General features: G+C 42.4%; 1 protein-coding gene across 1 annotated transcript; it reads right to left on the bottom strand.

The window, feature by feature from the left end:
- Window positions 1-2,406: 2,406 nt before the first annotated feature.
- Window positions 2,407-18,437, bottom strand: gsk3ab (glycogen synthase kinase 3 alpha b). Its single transcript, XM_056445113.1, has 11 exons — window positions 18,335-18,437; window positions 18,043-18,228; window positions 12,563-12,750; window positions 12,325-12,408; window positions 9,228-9,338; window positions 7,099-7,229; window positions 6,605-6,809; window positions 6,253-6,348; window positions 5,489-5,675; window positions 5,298-5,375; window positions 2,407-5,095 (listed from the first exon to the last, which is right to left on the bottom strand). Exons 2-11 carry the CDS (start codon window positions 18,215-18,217, stop codon window positions 5,028-5,030), a joined length of 1,323 nt encoding a protein of 440 aa, XP_056301088.1. The 5' UTR covers window positions 18,218-18,228; window positions 18,335-18,437; the 3' UTR covers window positions 2,407-5,027.
- Between the last annotated feature and the right edge of the window lie 256 nt (window positions 18,438-18,693).

Below are 18,693 nucleotides of genomic sequence, written 5' to 3'. Positions count from 1 at the left end.
TATATGTAGACATACCCTGTAAAGGTACCCAATTAGATGTCTTTAAACTTATTTTTTAAAGGACATTCACATCTATCTTTAAATATTGATTATTTCTCAGTTGAGTTTTCTCAGATTTGATTATTTCCAGACAATCTACTCTTTATTATATCTGAATTGGTGAATCAGTTCCAACAATTTCATATGTATACCCCAAACTGGAGAGGTACCAAATCCTCAGTCCATAGATTCACCTTGTTTATGACTGCTTTTCCAAACAAACATAATTCACTTATTAATCTAACGGGACAAACACACTTCAGTCAAAATTTAACAAACTCAGAAATGACCACACAATGTAAAATGTCAAATGTAAGACTTGAGTTCATGTTTACGACCGAGAAAGAAGTATATTTTAGTCAACGCTTCTGCCAGAGCCGATGAATATTATTATACTGAACACAGAGGAAGATGAAAAATGAAGCTTCACAGACACCCGAGGCTTCATGATTAGATCCTGCCGTGACAGTGGACAGCAGCCTCCGGTCTCGATGACCACTGGAAGGCTTCCTCGGCCTCGTGGAGCGGCCATGAAGACGAGCTGCGCTGTTGGAGTCGTGTGCTTGAAGGTCCTCGAAGAGTCACATGAGACTCGATGTGATGCTCAGATATCGTGAAACAAATGTCAAAAAGCAGGAAAACAATTCAAAGATGAATACACAGAACAGTATGAATATGTTAATTACCCGTGAACCGGCCACCCCTCTGTTCACATGCCCGACATTATCAGACTGTGGAAGCGCAACATTTATCAGTCAAGGTCAAAAAGATTTTCACCGACATTTGCAATGGCACGGTTTCCATAACAACCGTTCTGATTTCATCATTCTGAAAGTGGTCCCTTCCAGAGTTCACTGAACCTCTCTGGAGCAGAACAAGAGCATCATTTCATTAATACGTCCATGGACGGGTTTCATTAAAGCAAATCCTAAGACTCAGAACTGAGAGGCAGGTTTATACGTATTGATATTCTGCACATTTAGTTATCAAGAGAGAGAAAGGCTTGAAAAAGCACGACTAATAAACTCAACGTGTCACTGCTCTTCCTGCTTCCTGCTGAGAACAGATCGAATCCGGAGTTACCAGCAGGATGAGAAATATTCCTCATTTCCAGCTCGATGCCTCTCTCTTTATGACTTTCATTTTCACTTCATAAGCACAATTCATTACTAGTGTATTCTTCAGTTGTCAAGTAGAAGTACCACGACCATATTGTTGAAATACTCATTAAATATGTAACGTATGTGAAAGTGCAGAAGTGATATTGTGTTGTATTGTATTGTGTATTTTATTCAGTCAATCATTGCAATATAATACAATATTATTCTATATAATATACAAAACAGAAAGACTGAAAAAGTATAGGTAGAAGGAAAATTATTTATATATTCCTATCCTAAATTATCAAATAAATCAGATAATTAATAAAGAATATCATGAAATGACTTTTGCAATATTATTTTATACTTTATAATTGTATTACTGAATCATTAACAGGTAGGCAGAATTATGTCACATATGGTTGAGTTGGAGCCAATTAGAATAATGTAATATATTTTGGGTCGTTTATTTCAGTGTATTGATACATTTTGCTTTATGAGAAGAGCATGACAGGTTTTCAAACTCTGGACACAAAAGAAAATGGCTGTCAAATAAATGTGAAGTAAAAGTGCAACATTTGCCCTTGAACTGTAGTTGAGTAGAAAGAAAGAAAATAAAAATACCAGTTGAAACACAGAAGCAAAATAAATAAATATACTATGAATATTCTGCTGCATTAGGAATCCTGAGGCACAATCAGCTGCTTTGGCCCATCAGCCCCTTTTCTCTCTCACTGTGTTTTTTACAATGAAATGAATGGACTTGTGACATATTGGTGACCGATATATTACTGGTGGATAATTAAGAAAAAGTTTGAATTGTTCTGATAATATTCAGAATGTGTACTTTTACTTGTATTACTTTAAACACATGGAAAAAGTAGTACACTTCAATAAAGGACTTTTACTGGTAATTAAATACATTTGTTATAACATGTTGTATTAGTACTTTTAACTTAAGATCTGTATATAACCGTAAACCCTTTTGCACAACTTAAACCTCCTGGTCGTTTGTTGTCCTCATCCCAGTTTTGCAACAGCGTTCTCATTGAAACGTCTCCTAGATAATCAGTTATTATTAACCCTAAAATTCCACACTGGTGCATCTGTAGTCCTGCTGGGGCCACGAGGTGTGATCATGTGACCCAAGGCATTCATCTGGGACTATGCAACATAACACAAGCTGTGTCTTTGTAGACCAAGAACAAGTTGGTTATCAATAAATCCACGTATTACGGTGTTATTCAATCATGAATATGAGACAGGAACAGTTTCATCACTTTATTAATGAGTTTAATTATTTATACCAACAAACAAAAAACAGTTTCTCTCCCTCCATCCCTCTCTCTTCATCATCTCCTCTATCCAACCGTTCTGTTCCCAACAAAGACATTTTACCCTCAGACAGGTGATAAAAGAGCATGGTCACAGCAAATTAAAAACAAAGTGTGACAGATCAAAAGATGGTAAATAAACATTAAAATAGCACATTTAGTCAGCTCTTCATTTAGGAAAAAGTCAGGAGTACTGAGGATAATGTCCATGGTCTGCCAGCACATACACACATACACACACACATTCCCTGCAGCTGAGCTCAAGGAACCGGTTAAGTATCTGTGACGCATACACACTGTTCTAACAGGACGACCCCGTTACACTCACACAACTACATACGGTAAACCAAAACAGGAGACGGTCGGACACAGGAGATGATCAAGTCAATAGACAAATTCATTATTCACACTCGCACACACGGTGATCCATGCTCCCTAAACCCCGTAGATCCACAGGCTCGTAACATTCCCTTCACATTGAAGTTAAATGAAAAACTGGAGTTCCACCCGTTTGCTAGCATGTGCACCTGCATACATACGAGACCACTGATTGGATAGGACACACCGACGTCTGGATCTCAGTACAGTATCTTGGATGTGAAATAATTTTGCATGTGACATTGCTGAGCAAAAATGGTGAATAAAAATAAGGAGGAAAAAAATACTTTAAACCCTTAATTGTACCACCCCAGTGGAAACGAAATGATCGCCCCCTTCCCCTGATAAAAAACAACAACAAACACAATAAATAAAACAGTTATGTCAACATTTATGGGGGAAACAGAAAGTCGTGGAGAGAAATTGAGGGAGAGAGAAAAAAATGAAAAGTTTTGTTCTGTTTTTCCCCTCCTGAACCAGGGACTGAAATGAAATCGTATTTACAGACTGCGACTGAGGATAAACAGTCCGGCCGCTGCTGCGCCGGTCTACTAGAGAAAAAAAATTACAAGAACAACAATAATAACAAAATAAAAGGTACTTGATATTTACAGTTTAGCAGTGAAAAAAGGAGGCGGAAAGAGGGAAGCAGAAGGCAGAGGGAGGAGGAACAAAGGAATGAAGGGGAGGCTCCAAAAGCAGTTGGGTTTCAGGGATTTGAGCATAATTTCTCATCTGATTATTACTGGGTTGAGTGGAAGAAATATAGTGTGAAGTCAACTTGGGCTGAACACATTTGCGTGGTGGAAGAAAGACAGTGGACCGTTCGGCTGAGTAAATAATGTGATGAGTTCTGACCACCAGGAACATGATACGAGCGTCACGGCCAGCTGTTTGGGAAGTGGGCGAGGAGGGTTTCAAAAGAGCTCTCACAAACCAAACTAAATGAAATCCTGCATGAGCAACTACTGTGTGTACTAGCTGTGGTAATGACGAGCCAGGTGAGCGGCCTGTAGTCTCTGTACCTGATTCTCTCATAATCGAGCCGATGTGAAACGTAACACCGTAAAGTCACTTAACGGATGAAGTGACTTTACAATGCTAAGCAACTGTGTTTATGACATGCGAGACATTATTGAGGCTTCTGTACTCAATGCAACTGGAGCCCCACGTCCACGGCTCCCCTTGGTGGAGTTATGTGACGGCTGGATGCGACTCACAACCCGCCCCTCTACCTCCGCTCCCTTTGGAGATGTGTAATACTCATTTGAGAATCAACATGAATTGCGTGGTTTCCAGCTTAACCGATAAATGAACTTATAATGAAGGAACTGAAAATGTGCACTGTGCTCCTTCTCATTTACATAAAAGGCAGTTGAGGAGCTAATATTAAAAAAGAAACTGTAAAGACAGGCTGTGGTGCCCTCATTTGTAATAAAATTTAAAAACAACTCTCATCTAAAATGAACCATAAATCCGCCAATATCTTCTGTCTGGTATCAAATTGGGAGATTTAAAATGAACTCTTTACATTTCTTCAGCCTTCGGCTGGGTGGACCGACCACGCTGGAGTCGAGTTCAGGGTAGAAAGTGACAAGTCACGACTCTACATTCTACATGTGTTGTACGATCAAACATGTTCACTACAAGTGTGCCATTTTCGACCACACTAAGGATGATTGTCAATATTTCTCAGGCCTTACATACGGTCCTCACTCAACTCCGTAGTGAATCAGGATCGCATTCAATGGCACCAGCAAATAAAATGAACATAAAAGGGATAAAAGTCAATTGTATATTATAATACAGAAAATCCATAAAACATGGACAGCCCCCCTCCTCAATGTCCAAACATCCCAACCATTGTAAAGTTTCCTTATTCCAACAGGCCAGACACGGGCCAGCGTGGACTTTGAACTGCAGCTCATTTCAAGCCCAAGCACGGCGACCTAAATATCTTAAAACAACCCCCACATCGCCCTGAAGCCGACAGCCAAAGAAAGTGTTTTCTATTGGAAATTATTAAAATTCAGGGAGTGTTTATGTGGGTGTGTATATTTATATATCTTCTATTTTAAGGGTTTGGAGCCAGAGAGGAGGTTGAGAGGGAGAAGAGCAGAGGAGAGAAAAGGAAAATGGGGAAGACAAAAAGAAAAGACGGCAGAAGGATGGCGGCTCAGGTGCTGTTGTTGATGGATCCAGGTGCTGAGCTGGGCTGGGCGGTACTGTCTGACACACTGCCCTCTGCAGGGGGCGAGAGGGAGCACACTTGTCACCAACAGTCCAACCGCAGAAATAATTATAGATAGTTCAGTGGAGATAATTAACGGCCCATAAAGTGATGATAATGTGTCTAATAGTAAAAATATATATATTTAAAACCCCACTTAAATATAGTCCGTCAATGAAAACCAAGAAGATTTGTTTATATATTGTTGATACACACCATGTGAAGCAGGCGATGTCTGTGCACGAGCGTGAGGAGGAATGAGTGTGGAGTTCAACTGGGGCTGGATAGACAGCTCTGAGAGAGCAGAAAACATGTTTCATTATACATGAAATACGATCGCTGCATCGTACAAGAAACACAGAAAAGAGACGGAGCTGAAGGAAGAACGACATGCAGGTAAAACTGACCAACGGGACTGAAGTTGAAGAGGAGCGGCAGTTCTCGTCCGCTGGGCAGGCGGGTGTTGGGCTGACGCAGCTCATCGAAGAAGGGGTGCGCACACGCCTCCAGGGGAGACAGCCTGGTCACCGGCGTGTATTCCAGCAGTCGAGAGCAGAGGGCGATGGCCTCTGGCGGGGTGCGGGGCTTAAACACCTGGCGGAGCGGGGAGAGATTTAGCTTTATGGAAATCCAAGACTTGAAGTGCCGGCAGACAGCAAGCAGCAGAGAAGGGAGCACGGCTGGCGCCTCACGCACAGCTCTTTGCAGCAGCATTCAGAGTTTATGACGCGTCTACTTTTTCATCTCGTGTAACCATGGCAACCACAGAAACTTCCGCCGGGGAAATTCTACATGGGCTTTACTGTGTCAAAGTTCTGTGATTATTATACCTCGTCAGAGAGGACAGAACAACATCGTCTGCTTCAAAGTCTGATTATCTGGTTCGGGACGATAAACAACATTCATGATACTATTCAGCAAAAACATGAAATTCAATATTGCTTTTCAACTACCCTACAATAAAAGAAGACTAGGCAGCAGCGTCGGTACTCTTTAAAAACTAAAACAGACAGTATTTTTATGTGTTCATGAAATCAAATTCTGGTTTATTATTAGGATATCCTTTTCCCATGACATGACCTCATCCTATGAAGGACAAAAGAAAGAAACAGTGGTGTTTGGATAACCACTACGCACACATGTATACCACTATACATGAATAATATTGTACCTTTGTCCAAGGGTGTGCTTTGATCTGAGGGAATTTGAACTCTGTATAGTTAGGGTTCATCTCCCGGATCTGCTCCCTTGTCGGTGTCCCCAGAACCTAATAAACAAAAATGAAATACTTAACTGGTATGTTCTGCATGCATGGAAACAGGATGTGGAGGCGGGATTGTCAGTGGTGATCACACAAATAGCCGGTGTCATATTAAGAGTAGAGCTTGCATTGTTCTCCATTTCTAAATATCTGTATTTAAATGTATTCAAATACTTCAATTTCAAACTTTAGACCATGTCTCCTTTCATCTAGCTGCTTGTGAAGCAGTTGGCTTTCAGCCACTGAAGTATCGGTACTGTACCTTGATGATCTCTACGAGCTGGTCCACGCCACTGTCCCCAGGGAAGATGGGCTGGCCCAGCAGAAGCTCGGCCAGCACGCAGCCGGCCGACCAGATGTCGATGTTGGACGTGTAGTCGGTGGCACCAAAGATGAGCTCTGGGGCGCGATAGTACCGTGAGCAGATATAGGACACATTCGGCTCCCCCCGAACTAACTGCTTCGCACTAGAAGGTGGTAAAATGGCGATAAAGCAGAAAAACACAGTTCAGGGAGGGGGGGCAGTCAACGTCAACCTTTAATTTCTCCGTGTGTCTGTTTTCACAAAACCACAGCTCGAGTCAGAGGTAAGAAAAACATTTGACAGATAAAAACGGGGAAAGTCAAGGCTGAGAGAGAGAAGGTTACACAAATAGACGGCCTTCTAAACATGCGCGCTGAGACACCGACAGCAACAACAATGGAAAGAACAACAGCGACAGGCCGACACGTCCAGAGGCAGATTCTGTTACTGACCTGCCAAAGTCACAGAGTTTGAGGATGGCCGTCTCTGGGTCCACCAGGAGGTTCTGGGGCTTGATGTCTCTATGACACACGCCCTGGGAATGAATATAAGCCAGACTGCGGAACAGCTGATACATGTACACCTGAGGGAGCAAGAGAAAAGCAAAGATGAATTTGAGGATACCAAAGTTCAGCACTGTCGTGTCTGTTCTGTGTTCTCATGTTAAGTTCACTCTGGCCTGTAAGTATGAAAATATCATGGAAAACTAGTCGGGACAATAAGGCTTTGAATTTTCACAATCTCAGCAGTCTATAACACAAAATCGTCATGAAATAAATCATTTAAATAACATGCTCGACCAAAAGCAAAACAATGATAGCTTAACCAATCGAAAATTATTAATTCTAAGAAGTTTAATTATGTTTTTGCTTGAACTGACACATTATGCTATAGCAGCCTTGCTTTGAGTTTATAGATCTCCCGGCAGCCTGCAATCAGATACAACATGTCCAACTGCCTACAACAGGCATGAGAAAATACGTCTCAAAAGAATAAAAGGAAAATTAATTAAATTTCGAATGTTGTTGTCGTTAAGGAAACTGAATTGCAGATCACCTGAAAATTAATAGCATTGTATTGATTCAGACATTTGCCGTCTGTGTGAAAGAGGTTAATCAGAGTGTGAATAGGGTTTTCATCATGTGCCAGTCTCTTCAATATGTGCCCTGATTGTGTTTTCGGGTGCACGGTTTAGGTAGGTGCGTGATGAAAGACGCAGCTGTGTGGCGTCTGATGCAGCCTGCAGTGCCGTGTTTCTACAACAAAACATTGGGTGAAAAATACTCCCTGAATATGTGCTGAACCATCTTCATCCAAACCCGATTTGACATGCGTCGACACATCCTAGGTCTATGGTGTATTTATGAGAAATTGCTCAGCCAGTTTAATGTGCCTGTGAAATGCAGACTTTAAGCATCTTAATGACAAATCCCTCATCACCACCATTATCATTATCACCCCCATGATGCAACGACAGCAGGCTGGCCACCGATTACAAAATGATTATAGAGAACATGACGACTGAGGGATGAGAGATGATGTTTGAAAAGGAGGGAGAGAAGAGGAGAGCGGGGAGGAAGAAGAAAACAATGTAGACATGGCAAAAACATGAAGACCCAGGGGACAGGCAGGGGGAAACAAGACCCCCAGACAGGCTGTGATAGAAGTGCGTCGCTGGCGGACGGAGGGGTGACAGAGGAGAGAGAGCTCAGTGCGCATCTCAAAGCCACAGGGGAGCAGGCGGAGGAAGGGAAATGGGCCATGAGACAGCTAGAACTTCCTCTCTGCTGCTGGAGACCGTGAACACACAAACACGCTCTCTAAAACGAGCTCCCTTTTAAGACAGGGACCCAAACCGATTCATTCCCCTGGGACCAGCTTTCCCGTTATGCTTTTAACCCTTTAATGGCGCGCTGTCTTTGAGAAACAAACAGGGAAATGTGCTGTTGGTTTTTTACACCCACAGGCATTTACTGAACAAAATTGTACTTATATTTTCCATTTTTGTCAACTTTCTCAATGACTCAATTGAATGACTAAGATGAAGGATCTAAATATAATGCCATTTATTATTAGACAGTGTGTCAAATAATATTTTATGCCAGAATGGCAGACATAATTAAGTATTTAAAGTTGTGTACTTCTAACCATGAAAGCACCAAGCGCACAGATCTGCAAAGCAGCTGCCTTTCTCACAAATGGCCCTGCATCTGTGAGTCATCCGTGTGTTTTCTATAAAGCAGTCCATGTTTGACAGCCTGGATGTCAGAGGTTCCCACTAACGAAGGCATGCAGCCTCAGCAGCTACAGCCGGAATGCATTTCAGGTGCATGAATCCAACATCACTGGCAAAATGACTCCAGCGAATGTCCACTTAATTTACAGTCTCAGCTTCTTTTAACAGAAGAACAAACAGGTGGAAATATAACCTCTGCAGGTGTTGTGGGACGCTGGTAAGAAAGACCAGACAGTACATTTCGTTCCATAATTAGAACAGCACGTTTCACCTGCAGCCGTGTGTTGAAAGCCCACATGCACACCCAGCTGGGTATGTGCGTGTATAATCTGTATGTGTGCCCACCTTAACATAGATGATGGGGATGGTGGTCTTGGCTTTGTTGAAATGCCGAGCCACCCTGTACACCGTCTCGGGGACGTAGTCCAACACCAGATTCAAATACACTTCATCTTTCTGGAAAAGAGGGAACAAAAGAAAAAGGACTGTACAAGTAAGAGGTGGAAGATGAACTATCAAACAAACCAATCTCATGAAATATGTTGTTGTGAGGAAACAAAAAAATATTTATTCTAGCTCTAGATCAGTGGTTCTCAAATGGGGGTCCGCGTACCCCAGGGGGTACGTGAGATTTTTAAAAAATCTATTTAAAATTAGCATCCATTCAAAAATCCTTTAAAAATAGTTATTCAATAAATATTCAATAAAACACAAGTGTAAGTTCATAAACTGAATTGTATATTAAGTTGGCAATCTAATTTAATTATCCTAAAAACCCAGTCTCCCCCATTTCAGGATGGTTTGACCCAACGTGGCACACGCCAACGGTCCTGACCCGTCTATCACTGCCGGCTTTTAAACTCAAATAATAAAGTCGTGGTTGAAGCGGAGCAGCAATGCTGCTGAAAACACGGAGGGACAAGTGCCAAAGAAGGCCAAAGTGGAGCCGGCAAAATCCCCTCAGTTTTCAGACGACTATGTTTTAAGGGGATTTACGTCCACGAGTTGCAACCCACCCAAGCCTTTGTGTTTCTTCTGTGGGGAGAGGTTAGCCAACAGTAGCATGAAGCCAGCCCATCTCAAGAAACGATGCGTAAAGCCTCCACGACATCAGCCGAAGCCCTGGAGGCATCTTATGCGGTGTCTTTGCTCATAGCTAAAGCCAAGAAACCAGACACCACAGCCGAAGACCTGCTCCTTCCTGCCGCTGTTGTGCCGGCTGAGACCGTGCTGGACACAAACGCAGCGGAGAAGTTACAGACTGGGCCTTTGTCAAATGACTGTCTGCCGCAGAATAGACAACATGGGAACAGACATTGTCGAGCAAGTTGTGGGGGAAATTAGCGACTCTTTTTCACTCCAGCTGGACGAATCCACAGATGTCAGTGGAAATGCACAACTTGTTGCTTTTGTAAGATACATCGATACTGACGACATTCATGAGCACATTCTATTCTGCAAAACGTTGGAGGGAAGAACAACAGGAGAGGACATTTTTGATGTTGTTGTTCTTCTGTGAAAACGGCATGAGCTGGAAATCCTGCCGCAGCATCTGCACGGACGCAGCGGCCTCAATGACGGGCAGCGCGAGAGGACTCAGAGCGCGCATTGAAAAAGAAAACCCCGACATGAAGTGGACTCACTGTCATACACAGGGAAGCGTTGGCGTGCAAGAAAATGAGCCCTGTGTTCCATGACGTTTTGAACGACAGCGTCAAAGTGATCAACTTCATAAAGTCAAGGCCACGCAATGCACGCCTGTTTCGCCGCCTCTGAAAACATGGGAGCTGAACACACTGCTGCTGCACACAGAAGGACGCTGGCTCTCTCCAGGGAGAATACTCAACCGGCTGTTGGAATTACGATCTGAAGTACACACCTTTCTGATCGAGCACAGGTCTCCCCATGCCACCTTGTTCCAGGACACAGACTGGCTTGCAAAGCTGTGCTATCTGGCAGATATATTCAGCAAACTGAACGAACTGAATGTGTCTCTGCAGGGCAAGGAGACCAGCATGTTAAACATGTATGACAAGGTGGGTGGCTTCCTGAAGAAAGCAGAGCTGTGGAGAAGGTCCTCTGCAGAGGGAGATTTCACCTGCTTTCCCCAGGTGGATGCTTTTCTCTCGTGAGGATGTGGACAGAGCTCCAGTCAAGTCGGTCATAGTGGGACATTTGACCAACGTGATTAAAGATTTTCATTCCTACTTTCCTGACATGGAGGATAAATCTGTACAGCTGGATTGGGTGAGAAACCCATTTCTCTTGTCTGAAGCAAACAGAAGCAAGCTACCTGTCACTTATCAGGAAAAACTCCTGGAAGTGTCATGTGACCGTGGCCTCCAGATGAAGTTAGCCACATCCACACTCACACAGTTGTGGGTGTGTGAAGCAGGAGCACCCTGACCTGGGACAGAAAGCTTTGGAGCAGCTACTGCCCTTTGCCTCCACATATTTATGTGAGGCCTCCTTCTCTGCAATGACTGTGATCAAAACAAAGCAAAGAAACAGACTGTGCCTGGAGAAGAGCTTCATCACAGCAGTGGCCTCGCTGCCACCAAGACTGACAAAGATCCTCAGTGAAGCACAAGCACAAGTTTCTCATTAAAATGTAAATGCTAAAGCATTCAGTTTAATGCAATGTTCATTGTTGACAGTTTAATAAATCCGACACTGATGGCACAGTGCTGTGTATTACTACTTTTTTTTTACCAAAGATTATTTGCGCTGGTTAGGGGGTACTTGGCTGAAAAAAGTATTTCACAGAGGGTACATCACTGAAAAAAGGTTGAGAACCACTGATCTAGATGAAACATTCATCTTATGCTTTGCACTTCTAAGCGACACATATCTGACGCAAACAATGATGGAATAAACATTTACAGTTGATAAAGCTAAGACAAGATTTATAAACAGTAAGCCTGCCATAGTAATTTCTGATAAAGTACACAAGTGTAAATATTGTCACTCAAGTACAGGTTAGATATTCAGGTTCACTGACACCAATGGTATAGTTCATTCATAAACTATAAAAAAATCTTTCATTAAAAGGATACATGTTTACGGCGGCTGAAGAAAAGTACAATGACACTTTGCTTACATATAAAACTGCCTCTTGATCTTAGGAATAAAGGAACACTGAATTAGTTTCCAGAGCGTACAGTTCAGAGGTTACGGATCAGCTAAGTTTGGCGGAGACAGCTCATGTTTTCTCCGATGCAGATACACTAAGGGCAAAAGCTGAACCACAAGTAAAACCTGAGCAACTCCGCACAGTACGTGAATCCTTAAAATGTTGACTTAAGGGCGTGAATTTAATATACAATCGTCACAACCATGTCGATGAATCATCGTTGATGACTGGCTGGGTGTGGAGGCAGAGTGCATCATCTGGAAACTCGATTCCTACAGCATAGAAAACATCAAGTCACTGCATACACACCTTCTCTCCACTGGAATAGAAGAAGTAGAGTAGCTTCACAATGTTGCAGTGGTCCAATTTTCTCATAATTTGCAGCTCCCTATTCTGAAACGAAGGAAAACAGAAACCCAAAAGTTGTAAATTGGGCGAAAAATATGAGTCATAGCAAACAAGCACAGGTCCGTAAAGCCACCGCAAACTTCTTTGCAGATGCAAAGTTTACAACTTGACTGTAATTGTTTGACCTGTGTGAACATACCTTAAATCTCTTGTCTTGGAGAACTTTCTTAATTGCAACCATCTCCTGGCTGTCGTTGAGGCGAGCCTGGTAGACAACCCCAAAGGAGCCATTCCCTATAACCTTTATGTCTGTATAGGACACTTCCTGTGGGCGATCAGGGCCCTGGCCGGGTGTTGCTACCACCGTTGTCACCTTGCCACTGTCTCCTGTGGACGAGAGCACAAATATGTCTTTAAAAAAAACGGTCCTCATATGATCAGAACACGGTCAATAAATTCATATTCGGCTTCGCACCACACAATGTAGACAACATTAAACCTACAAACACCCCGTCATGAAATAGCACAATCATTTTCATGGATGAAGTGACGTTTAGAGATGTGAGCAACACACTGACGTGACAGCCTTTAAAAAAAGTGTCTCTCAGACAGAAGTTCAACATCTTCTCTAAATGGTGGTGACCCATGCGGTGGCGCCCCACGTGGGGATGAGCTGCCGACAGTTCCCAGAGCACCTTCCTGCTCGTCCCCTGGGTGAAGAGCCCAAACCCCAAACCCCTTTCATACTGGAGACACAAATATGGCGCAGGTCAACTGAAGCCGCACTCATCCTGAGCTGGACCCATTCATACGAGACCACCGTCAAAGAAGAATCACGCAGTATTCCAAACATGCTACAGCTAAAATACAATATTACTCATGTAATAACCAAATAAATTAAGTAATGGATTTTGTTTCAGTTTTACTCAGTTTCTTTGCTCAGCTGGCCAAATATCTCTGGCATATGACAACTTTTTGGCAAAGTCCAATAACATTGAATTCCCATTGCAAATATGAGTGCCTGGAGCAAATCCCCACAAGCCACGTTCAACCCAATTCAGTCGTGAAGCCAGGTGAAGCCCCGTGCGCTGACCCATGCCGGTTGCAGGTTGAACCGTCGTCTCGTGTCGATCTGAACAGGCGTAATCAGCGTTCCGGCTCAGGACCTCTGTAATCTTAATTACCATCAGGTCCACATTCCAATAACATACAGCTAACCCAAGAATAAGATGAGGTTATCCCTGTGTAAGAGCCGGTTAGCACATAGTTGTAACGTTATGTTGGTATTAAAGTTCAGACAACAGTTATAAGTAGACTATTCTATTGTCATTTAGTTTTAACATTGCGACGAACGACTAAAATACAGGTGCATATATTGCCATTTATAATAGAATGTTTGACCCTGTGGAAATGAGAGGTTTAAGATCTAAGAGGAGGTGACAGCTCTAGTTGGGGTCAAGCAGCTGCTCAGTGCATTATGCCTGTGCTCTTCTTGGGTCAAGGAGGATTTGACAAATCGGCACCAGAAGCAACGAGGCTGGGAAGGGAAGAGCAGCGGAGAAGAGGCCCATTGCCAAAAGGCTTGTCAGAGCCTGTGATATAAAATTGCGAGGACAGTAGCACACCCAGAAGTGCTCCCATTTCCTGGGCTTGCTCACTTCACCCGTCTCAACAGGACCCCTCCTGATCTCGAGTAGGTCTCCTAGTCCAAAAATGGAGTCAGATAATGAAGCATGTGAGGGGGGTCTCCCATAAATTGCCAAACAAAAAGAAAAGTAATTTGGCTTTATTAACAACTTATTATTTCTGTATAAAAAAACATTTAATAAAACTACAAATTGGATACCCATCTTCAATCGAACTCTATAATTTACCAGCCCAAACTTTTCTCATAAGTAAACAGCAGCCGATAGCATATCCACATGATTGGCCGGGATCTGATCTCAGCAGAAATATTCTGCTTTTGAGATCAGTCACTGTGTGGTTCCTGCACATTTCTGCATCCTCCATTTCTGCTCGGCGAAACAATGCTCCTCTGTATCTCCTTGTAGCATCACTTTCACACTCTTTTGAAACAAGTTAAGTCAGAGGAGAGCACATTAAATATGGAGCAGCTGTGGCATGATAGTCCCTTGAATAATAAATGCAAAAATGAGCACTCTGCCCAGCTGTCACTGAAGAGCTTTGGTTTCTAATACATCGACCGAAGCCCGATGAGTAAGAGAAACGGAATGAGCGGAGCGGCTCGCATCCCGCCCACTAATAAGCAATTAGCTTGGAGCTTGTTGATAAGTGCAACACTCCAACACAGTTTTAACTTCGGAAACTTATCAGCAATTGCACGATAAATTACAACATGTATTTTATCATTTATGGCCTATATAAACAATAAGGGCACTTTGCCTGATGTTGACTGATGATGGATTTAAACTGGGTGTTGTTTGGATGAAATCACCCCACGGCTACGGCTGCCCTTTAATCCATATGTCTGGACGTTCCCCTCCCCCACAATATAAGACGCTTTAATTGACCAAACACCAATCAGGACAATCGTACATGCATTCCAAATAACTCTGGATGGGCCATATATTTTCTGATCAGCTAGACTGCACAACTACTTAAGTTTTACTCTTTTGTGCCACACAAACTTAAGATGCTCTCGCACTGATATCTCTTCGGCATTGACAGACACCAGGTGCTAATCTGATATATAAAATATTTAATATATATCACATTGCATGGATTGGAATAATTTTTAAGCAAGGCAAGATGAGGCCAGAGATAGACGTGATTGTCGTGGCACGTACTGCTGGGTCAGAGGCCCACCGAGAGACTGCATTTCATCATGATATTGGCGAAGGAACTGTATTTAATGTGGATTGTGACGTCTCTACGGCAAACTGTTTCTACCATCTTACACTAGAATTATCTATTTCTTAAATAAAAGATTACATGATGGGAATTTGATGTTGAAACGCATGTATAGATACTTTCATATATGCAGAAGTTTAGGCATCAAGCTGAGTAGTTAAATTAAGGTTAAAGTAAATGCACCATATGTTGGTGAATATAAATATGTAACTCAGTACATTGGGATACTTTTATCAATGTAATTTCTTCAAGGCTACTACACAGTGTATAGTATTGCAACTCTAGTTTTTCCAAAACTCTGTGCAAGATCAGACTAGACTGAAGAAAATGCTTAAAAACGTAGATCAGAACATGTTAACCTTTGCTTTACAAACGTTCCCATGCTAGCGAGCTTCCATGTGACGTTAACACGGTCAGTACCACTAGATCAGCATCTGTGCATCCAGACAAATGGCCATCTACTATGCTGCTATGAATATGTTGGTTCAGGTGTTAATTCTGGATTTAAAAGGCAGGACAGAGGTAACTAAAGGGTGCACAAGCATGTTCAACATGTATTAACAGCACTTGAATTGTGCCAATTGGCTAGATTGTATTTGAAGGATTAGAAAGAAGATATTCAGAAGTTTTCCCCTATGGCCATATCATTGCAATTTCAAGTAATTTACTATCAGAACTGAGATGTGATACAAAATAATCTCTTAGCACCCGAGTGATTATAACAATGTAATTTGGATTTCTTTTAGAGCTCCTTGTTCATACAGATGTGGGCCTCCCTTTGAGCGCGAGAGCAACCACTTTTTTTACCTGCAGAGAATATTTTTGTTTGAAAGGCTAAATTAAAAAAAAGATTGCGTTAGATACAAATATGTGAATTGAATACATCCATCTTTCTTGAACAAATGTTTTGACCGAGACAACAAGGAGACGAGGTCTGAGCAGCACAATGACGGCTGTGTTTAGATGAAAAAGTGTAAAAATTGCCTTTAGCACAGTTTCTGTAAGATATTAATAATAAATGAAATGTCAAATTAACATTATGAATGAAGCTTCAAGCTATTTTGCCTGAGTTATGAATATGATTAAAATGATACTAACATCTTAGTAATTTAAATAAAATGTTCACTTTTTCTTTTTAAATTTCAGACGGTTTTATGGTTTTGTTATTTCACGGCCACACCAGCACCACCACGACGAACGAATCTTGAGTAACCACAATTGGAAAATAGAAATTCTTATTTCACATGTGTGAACACACTGGAGAACAGGCATTAATGAGGCCATGTATTCAACTTTAGATCCAAACTTAGTGTCCTCTGTACAGATCATTAAAACAATGTGTTGCTTCTGCAGCGTCCGAGCATCTGACACAAGAACAATGCTTTCACAGAATGCAAAATATCCTGATGACTGAAACATTATATAAACTGAGGAAAAGGCGAAAGAAAAGTGAGCTTATATTCCGAAGCAATGGATATGAATGAGCCAAATCACCTGATGAAGATCTGCTGATTGGCCGCATGCACACTAACTTGAGTAAAGATTTAAGTTGACTTTGATCTTTGACTTACGTTAATTTCTCCTGTTCAAATAAGCAATTATTGATCAAACGCCATATTATGTTCCGTCAGGCTCATTTATATTGAAAAAAAAAGAAAAGTTAATTGACATAATAGCGGTGATGCTATTTTCTTTCATCTTTCCCAGTGCTTCTGCACACCTCTGTCCAACCCTACAGATCTTCAGCCAACTGATACCATTGCATAGCCACATGACCCCTCAGCATTCTGCAAGTTATTGTCATCACACCAGCAAAACCAACTGGGGGGACTTTACTGTTGGCAAACGAGGGTTTCCAGTAGAGGTGTAAACACAGCGAGTATTTTCAACCATCAGCGTACAAGTAGACAGGATACCTAAAGGAATAATGGCCTCAACTAAGATGCACATATGTTAAATACAATATAGAAATGGTTTCCCACTTCTAAAGGGTGCTGACACGGTTATACAGGCAATGTGCCAAATAAAAGTTTACCAAACAGTTTCCACTCTACTAAACTAGATTGTTCACTTTCTTGGTTAAAGATGACCTGAGTTGGGTTTATGTACCGGGCAAACTGTTTAAACCCATGCATTGACGCTTTCATACATGAATGCAGTAGTTGGATTGGATGAAGGTAAGGGCACCACATGCTGGCTCGTAAGTACGTGGAATTTAGTAGTTTGGGATACTTTTAAAAGATTATAATTTCCATTTCTTCAGGCTACCACACGGCGTACAGTCTGACAACCCTGGGTCTGTCACTCTCTGCAAGATCAGACAGAACCGAGGACGACGCCTAAAAAAGTTACACCTAATCTCAACCTGAAGCACTCTTTACCAAACCTGAGCAAGCGAGCTAGCGTCCACATCCGATATTAATCAGGAATATATTAGAGCGTCGGTGAACCCACAACTCTATTCTTGGGTTCCAAGGTAAAAATAATGTTTCGATAATGTGGCCGAAAACATTTACATAACGTGATTTACTGTCAAAACACCGACGGCTTAGTTCAAATGTCGCCACCGGCAGCTAAAGATGATGTTAGTTGTGCGATCAAAGGATCGCACTGGTTCACAGCCACCGATAGCTGGACAGCTAACTTAAGTTAGCCAGCTAACCAGCTAACAGCTTGCTGCTCCGCGACAAAGATCGACACCAAGTAACCTCAGACATGCTCATCTTCAAATACCGTGCAGCACGTGCCTTTGTGAGAACGTTTAAACTGAGCTCGTGATTTTTTTTGTTTATATATATATATACTTACTGGGAAGTTTTAAATTCCCAAAGCTCGTCGAGCTGCTTCCACTGGCTTGTGAAGCCCCAGTTTTTCCTGTCGAGCTTCCGCCGGCTGCCGCCGATCCGGCGCCGGCTGCAGCGGATCCGGGAGCTCCGGGAGGCTCAGCGAAGGAGCTGGTCCTGGGCCGCCCGCTGCCGCTCATATTTGTGTGAACTAAAGCCGGGGCAAGATGGAACGTTAATAAAAGCCAGACCGGCACAAACGTAAGCTTTTATAGATGTGTGTTTTAATATTCGAGATAAATATAAACTACACTTACAGCGTTCTGTATAGGTCGCCCGTCTCCCCCTTTCTTCCTCTGTAGAACGGTGATGGTGGGGAGGGGGCGGGGGTACTGGAGAGTTGACGCAACGACGTAAAGCTTCGCAAGCGCTGCTGGGAAAGTGAGTTTTTTTTTCAAGCTCACGAAAATATAATAATAATAATAACCTTCAATTTTATATAGCGCTTCTCTAAATACCCGAAGTCGCTTCCAGAGTCCAGAGTCCAGTAGTCATACACACACACAGTCGTCCCGGTGGTGGTAAGCTACATCAGTAGCCACAGCTGCCCTGGGGCAGACTGACGGAAGCGAGGCTGCCAATCAGCGCCTACGGCCCCCCGACCACCACCAACATT

Source organism: Pseudoliparis swirei, chromosome 22, assembly GCF_029220125.1.
Source record: "Pseudoliparis swirei isolate HS2019 ecotype Mariana Trench chromosome 22, NWPU_hadal_v1, whole genome shotgun sequence".
Lineage (NCBI taxonomy): Eukaryota > Metazoa > Chordata > Actinopteri > Perciformes > Liparidae > Pseudoliparis > Pseudoliparis swirei.
Note: the sequence above shows the minus strand (reverse complement) of the source record. Positions and strands in the feature narration are given on the sequence as shown.

Bases quoted from the DNA above. Each gene is read 5' to 3' on its own strand.
- gsk3ab (XM_056445113.1), bottom strand. From the start codon at position 18,217: ATGAGCGGCAGCGGGCGGCCCAGGACCAGCTCCTTCGCTGAGCCTCCC. The intron at 7,230-9,227 runs GTGGGCACACAT...TTGCTCCCTCAG, and splicing joins TCCCCATCATCTATGTTAAG to GTGTACATGTATCAGCTGTT. The intron at 5,096-5,297 runs GTGTGTATCAAC...CGCCCCCTGCAG, and splicing joins GACATCGCCTGCTTCACATG to AGGGCAGTGTGTCAGACAGT.